General features: G+C 35.8%; 1 protein-coding gene across 1 annotated transcript in view; it reads left to right on the plus strand.

Moving 5' to 3' along the window:
- Positions 1-2,037: 2,037 nt before the first annotated feature.
- The window catches only part of LOC137636233 (probable serine/threonine-protein kinase kinX), a gene marked incomplete at its 3' end in the record, with an annotated part of 108,085 nt that continues 102,675 nt past the window's right edge, over positions 2,038-7,447 (plus strand). Inside the window, exon 1 of the mRNA XM_068368667.1 lies at positions 2,038-2,152. Within this exon, the coding sequence (XP_068224768.1) occupies positions 2,038-2,152 (115 nt within the window). The remainder of the gene's footprint in view (positions 2,153-7,447) is intronic.

Below are 7,447 nucleotides of genomic sequence, written 5' to 3' on the forward strand. Positions count from 1 at the left end.
CCTTTCAGTTTGAAAGCAAGGCTCAAGGTTGAGTGATCATCTTTACCTGCTGAAACTAAAAAGGGGATCTTTTCCTCCTGCCAATACTTGAGGATTCCTCTATTGCTGGAAGAGAGGTATCAAGTGGATATATATGAGCCAGCATGCACCTGTTCACCTTGAAGAGCTCTTTTTGATGCATGTGACCCAAAGCCAGCACCTCCAAAATGGGTAGAAAATTAAATCAAGGTAAGAAAACAGCATCCTAAGAAAAGCAGAACCAATCTCCTTGAAGTAAGAACACAGCTTTCTAAGCTAGGATATAAGGTAACCTTTAGTTATGTCGTATTCCTGTTTCTCTTACTCATGCAATAAGATAATTCAGGAACAAAATAGGTCTGGAAAGCCTTAACATCACTTCTGAAATGACGGTGTGAGACTGGCATAAAAAAAAAAAATAATAAACATGGTAAATTTATAGAAAAGCATGGGACAACATTTCTAAGAGGAAAAAAAATATCACTACAGTAAATGACAATTAGTGCAAAAATAACGATGTAACACAGGTGGGAACCTGGGATTTTGGGTGGGCAAAAACAAGGCAAAACATGGTTATTTAGCACTTTTGAGATTTTTGAAAAAGTACAGAACCTTACAAACCCACTTAACCTAACCTAGTAGTTCCCACGTCATAACCCCTAGTTGGAGGGCTTGGGTCCGAAATCGTGATTATTAAACACTCTTGAGACTTGTAAAAGAGTACAGAACCTAACAAACCCACCTAACCTAACTTTGGGTCACAACTCCTAGCCGTGGGAGCAAGGCCCCTGGACATCATTCCCAGCTCACAAACTAAAAGTAAATAACAAATAAATCCTTACATTATGATAAAGTAAACCCCAAATTATTCCTTACCTTATGATTGACTCCTACGTCTTTTTTTATTTTGTCTTGGCAATCTTTACAGAAGCATTTGTATTAGTACAGTTTGTCCCGTGTATTTCTATATTAATACCAACTTTCAAAACAGATTGTACTTTCCTCTCTTCCTTTCGTCATTGTATGCGTTCCTCTTGTAGTCGATCCTACCAATAGCTCCACAGCACTCGAAACACTTTTTCTTAAGAATTGAATTATGTCTTTGAGCATATTCAACCAATAGTTCAATACCACCACTAGAAAAATGATGATCAAATTTTTCATAACCAACATTACACTGCACACAATAATTTGTCAAAATTAATGCCAGAAGGGCCAGCCACTGCTTTTGCCATAGCTACAACAAAATGAAACGCCGGGTTTCCTTATGCTACGGTCACAATTGCTCGTGCGAATGATTGATTCGTACGAATTCTAGAGTTCGTAGAATTCGTGAAGGTGGACATAATTTCGCACGGCCTTCTTAAGAAGTTCGTACGGGTGCCGTAAAAATTCTTAACATCAACTTGCGGCAGCATTAAGAAAAGAGGCGATTTCTACCGTACGGTGGCCGTAGAATTCTTACGTTCTCCGTAAGGTTGACTTAGGCCTTCCCTAAGGCAAACTTAAGGTCATCTTGCGAAAGCTTATGCTGTACGATGGCCGCATGTCTAACCTACGTGCAACTTGCGCCACTCCCACGTCGTTGGTAAGAAGATCGTACGTTTTTTTCACGTTTTGATTGGTTATATATCCTCTGCTTGCCGGTTGCCTCTCCTTCCTCCTCCATTTCCTCCGATACACCTACTAACTCCTCTTCACTAACAGGCGGCTCTTGTGGCTGAACAATTCTGTCGATTTCTCTATCGTCCTCCTCCACAACTCTCTCCGGATCCTTTCTCTTACGCCCTTTTTTGGGTCCCATGTCTACTCCCGAAATAGCACAAAATGATGATTCACACGGAATGCACTCGGCTTTTACATGCCACACCTTGTAACACTACGAATGACGTACGTTCGCCTCACGCACTCATACTTCCACCTTACGAAAGCCATAATACGTTCATATGAACGACGTACGTAACGTTTTTTCTTATGTGGTTCGCAGGAACGCCTTACGGGACCCTGAAGAACAACGTAATGTATTCGTGCGGCATTCGTGAACACATCTTGCGTCTCAAAAGGCTAAATTCCCTACAAAAATCTTGCGTCATTCTTAAGGCGTTGGTACAGCCGCTGCACGAAGAGGGCTTTCGTAAGGTGTTCTTATAAAAAGTTTGACAAGATCATCGACCTGGCTACAAACTTACGAACGCGCTACGAATGCAGATTCTTATAAGGCCGCCTTAAGAAGATCGCACGAAGTGGCTCTAAAATCGTACAAAATTGTCAAAAAATCGTTTGTACGGCGTTCGTAGAGCAATTGTGACAGTAGCATTAATTATTTGCTGTATTCAGTCAAACGAAGATACCAGTGGAAGTTTAGGTAACTTTATTACTCGGCTGAAATCCTAGTAAAACTTGGTTTTAGACTGAAGTCGTTCGTAATTGTTTATAAACCATTAGGTCATAATGATGTCACAGCTCTCAGCCAATAAACTGTAATAGGAACTGCTTGTGTTTGCATAAGAAAGTGAGATCATAAAGGGCTAATTAAAAGTCAACATTGCCATAGAGGAAACGTCTCTCTGAACTAAGGAAAATTTTGAGGTAAAAACTTATCAACATCATTTCAAATTGTTTAATCTCTCATATAAAAATTATACTTTTTATACAGCGTTTCACATGCTCTTTCTATGTAGGGGATTATTTTCTTAATACTGTATCAAGTACGGCATGCTTCTGAAGTTTTACTGAGGATCTCCATATTTTGTGGAAATTTTTCGTGGATTTATGATATGTCTCAGAGAATAATGTATAGAGAAGAAAAGGTGAGTTTTACCATTATTCATTGATTCGCAGTAAATTTTCCCCACGCAAAAGCCCTGCTTCCCACACGGTGTCCCCCATATTAGGGTATATCTTATTAACTATTTATTTGCAAGGGAAATAAAGGTCATTTTCGAAAAACACAGGAGTCCTTCTATATATTCCCAGTTTTTTTATTAGTAAAGTTTGCCCCGTGTTTTACTATAATAATACCAAAAACATAGCAATGATGCAGATTGGTCATTTTGGACAATGATTGTAAATTGTGGCAGATTTTGGTGCTAAGGGAATATAGGAAACTAAAATTAACAATTTTTAAGACAAACTGTTCGTTTGTGACTAATTACATAAAATAGTTATTTAAAAAAAAAGTGTCAGGTTTTGATTACATGATTGTCGTCGTAAATTCATGCGGTGCTTGTGTAAATATTTAGGCTACCTGGAACTTAAGGTTCGGTTGTATTCCTGTTTGTTTGCCAGGTGAAATGTAGGTTTTCATGTATGAAAATACATCTGGAATAGTCAATGACGGTCAGGTATTAATATTAAGGGTGAACGGGAAACAGAAAAAAATGCTTGTGCAAAACTTTGTTTGCGAGGAATTTGCATATAACAAACTGATTTTGCTAATGTCGACATGATATGAACAAATGTATCGCCACATACGAGTCTGACGTTAGTGTTAATATTTACCGAATTATTACTATGCTATCACCGCCTATTACATGATTCGTAAATAAATGATAAAAGCTTTCGTTTATTTTTTACACTCACGAACCCTCTGCATTACTCGTTTATATCTCGGCTTACCTTATTTCCTGATGTAGGCTCAAGCCCTTTGTTAAGGCTTGTTGTAACCTTTGCAAGCTTGGATACACATCTCTCTTCTCTTGATAGATAAAAGGATATTCCGATATGGCACATTAAAACAAAATTCCCAGGAAACAAAAATACTAATGTACACAAGAACAAAGGGTACGGAAGACTGACTGACTGTCTCACTGAGACTCTGAGTCCGAGAACTGTAGTCTGATTTACAGTGTTGCCATTCCACACAGATTAATAAAAACGTTTGCTTTTATTTCTTTTCACTGCTCTAAATACCAACTCTAATTTTCTTTCCCTTTCCTTGTTTGTCTTTTTTTACACAATTTCTTGGAATTCTTAGTCCCCATATTAATGGGGTATTGGCACAAAACAATTGCTACTTACATCAGTATCACGTAGTCTAAAGACAGGTAGAGATAGCGATTTGAGTGTATGTATTTGAGCAATAAATACTGGTCATTCCACATTTGCATGAGTTTTCAAGTTTCTATATTCATTCATCTATATTTGCTGAGATTTTATTTAATATGATCAATAAAGACTTTATTAGACGAGAGGCTATTTAGTACACATTGCAAGAAATAAGGGGCAAGAGAAGCTGCTGAAGAATAACTTACGCATTACATAAGATGCTGACTTGAGGATCATGGCAACACTGTTTAAGGGGCAGCGTTTGGATGTTCGATCGTCTGAATTATCAGGACTTTTATGGTGAATAAGAACTTGAAGCTGAAATTCCACTGGGATAACACGACCGCTTTACGTTATGACATGAAAAATGAATTTAAAGTAGGTACCAATATAGCCTAAATAGTTGTCTGATGATGGGATGAGTCATAATAACAGCTTTAATACGCAACCCGCGCAGTAATAAACTTTTTTCTTCACTTCAGTTCAGTTTCACATTCTGATTAGGTAGAGCTTATTACATAGGAGTAATAAACCTTACATTTGACAGTCCGGGTTCATTCCAAATTAAAAATGCAAGCAGTGGTTAAATACGTATAACCGGATTGTGTTATTCCCATCATGCAATATGTCCGTTTGTGTTGTCTCTTTCAAAACATTTCTTTGCAAAGAATCTGCAATTGTTACATTGATAAAAAAAATATCTAGATTCTTTTTGTTTTCATTAATGGTTATTGATAAATTGTTCATTCGAATTACCTTTAAACTTACTTTAAAATAACAATGGTGAAGTTGTATCACTGAAATCAATACTGAATATATATATTCATGAAGAATATTCCCTATTGTAGTAACGAAAATATTCCCTTAAAATTAGGGAGCATACATTAAAACTACTGTTGTATCATCCTAGCTCCCTATTTGCTACTACTTTCTCAAGAAATACTTTCTTCTTCATCTCAAATGTGCATGGGGAGGATTGTACATGAAATAAGCTGTGTAAGCTTTATTAATCATTTGTGATAAAATGTGACAAGAAATATTTCCTTCTTCCCCGTTGTGCAATTGTAACTAAACCCTTGGAAGGATCTACAGCCATATTCACACCAATTCATCCTCCCCATTATCCACACTCCCACACTGATATCACTCCTGCCAAGAGCAGCCATCAATTCTGAGGTAATAGTGAGGATAATGGGAGCCCTGAAAGGCTTTCTACTTTTCTCATGAGTTTTATTCTCATTCCTTTTTTTTTTTTTTTTTTTTTTTTTGCATAATCACTTTCAACAGCTTTCACTACGTTCCTTTTGTCTATGTTCTTTAAAATTTTCTTATTTCTTCAGCCTAATTTCCAATAAATGTTCTTTTACATAGTTCATAGATACTTAGCTCGGACCTTCTGTAGTTGGTTGGGCCGAACCGGGTCAGTAATTAAAATGTTGGTAAATATTTATTATGGCAAAATATTCATCATTAAGTAAATGAGAATTGTTCCTAGTGAAATTGAACGATACTGAGACAAATACGCATAAAATACCATTTTATTTTCTTTCAAATTTTAGATGTTTCAAAATTCCAAAAGGTGTGACAGAAAAAAAAACACACATTTTAAAATGGAAACACCCACAAGACAACCTAGACTTAGGCAGGCAGTATCTACCTACTAACTGAGGGAGGCACGACCTTGGTCCCCTAGACTGGGTGTCCTTTGCTTACCCTTAGAGTTTAGACTAAGACTCAACCAAGTATTTTCTTCCCAAACGGCTTCATTCCTGGCAAGGTAAAACTAAATCATAATATTTCTTAAATCATGAAACCAGCTTCCTATTAACGCATTTCAGACCAAAATAAACAATGTTTTCCCCATAAAGAAAATCGATTTGATAAGTAATAAGAAAGTTTACGCCTGTTCCAACCGACTGCATTCACCCCCCTAGCTCTACTGATGACTACTTTCAATGCATTTATTTAAAAAACAATACATTTTATCATGAAATAAATAGAATACAAGGCAAGCTTGACTTATTAGATAAATTTAGAATTATCATATGAATATATAAGAAAAGAAAGACAATTAACTAAAACTCAGAACTCAAATCATGATAGAATTCATCAAAAGTACAGTAATAGTGAATTCATGTCATAACTTAAAATTGCCAAAAGTTTCCCGTTGTTCTTACAAAAAGCTGTTAAAATTCAAACAGATAGAAATACTGGATATTATTACATATCCAATACAAATCACCAGTCCGTATTTTATAACGTTGTAAACCCTAATTCTTTTCATCCTAAACTACCTAAAATAACTTCGAATATATTTCAATATGGAACTACTGCATGAGGATGTGGGATGGGAAATGGAGAGGTATTTGTAAACAAAATAACAGAACGAGCTTTTGATACCTTGATATATGAGTTAATTAAAGTGACAGAGTCTATATGTACTAAGTATATAAACAAGTGAATTTTTCCCCCAAATCTACATACAACTTAAAAATGAACGAGGCTTTGCGAGAGAGAGAGAGAGAGAGAGAGAGAGAGAGAGAGAGAGAGAGAGAGAGAGCGAGAGAGAGAGCTGTATTTGTGGTATACACCTGTAATAATCGTTTTTTCCCCATGCCCGCTCGGCTGCATTACACAACAGTCGAATAACACAAGGTACATAATTAACTGCATATACGGTATACAAACACACACACACATATATACACACACAAACACACACATGTCACACACACATCACACACACACAGACATATATATATATATATATATATATATATATATGTATACTAATAGACATTTCTTCATCCTTCAGGTTCACTTCCAAATATAGATAAGAATTATAGAGCATACATAAATAGTGCAATGAAGTTACAAAATAATGCACCAATAACTTTGGAACAAAACGTGATTTATTTCTATTCATAAAATCATAAGATCATCTGAGTATCACATTCTGCTTACATCAATCTTCAAGTAGTTTCGATTTTTTTTTTTGATGGCCAATTATCGAAATGATGCTCCAATTCACTAAAATTAAACGAAATCTTTACTCGCAATTTAATTTACCTTAAAAAAAAAATACAGAGTAATCCTGGGGAAACTAGAATATATCATAGGATAATATGAAAATTCAAACTTAGATAAACGAGCAGCGCTTAAGAGCTTCCTTTCAACCTGTATTGCTTTAAAATTGTGGTAAGAAAGGTTAGTGAATTATCACCAAAAGGATTTTAAGGACTTGGGAATAATTGATAAGGAAACTACCTAGAAGCCATTACTCACGCGTAATTCTTAAAGAAAATAAGAGCACATTTATTCCCATTTTAGAAACAGTGTTGCTGTCTAGATAACCCAGGTATTTTCATTTTAAGAGACAAAC

The sequence above is a fragment of the Palaemon carinicauda genome, unplaced genomic scaffold (assembly GCF_036898095.1).
Source record: "Palaemon carinicauda isolate YSFRI2023 unplaced genomic scaffold, ASM3689809v2 scaffold256, whole genome shotgun sequence".
Lineage (NCBI taxonomy): Eukaryota > Metazoa > Arthropoda > Malacostraca > Decapoda > Palaemonidae > Palaemon > Palaemon carinicauda.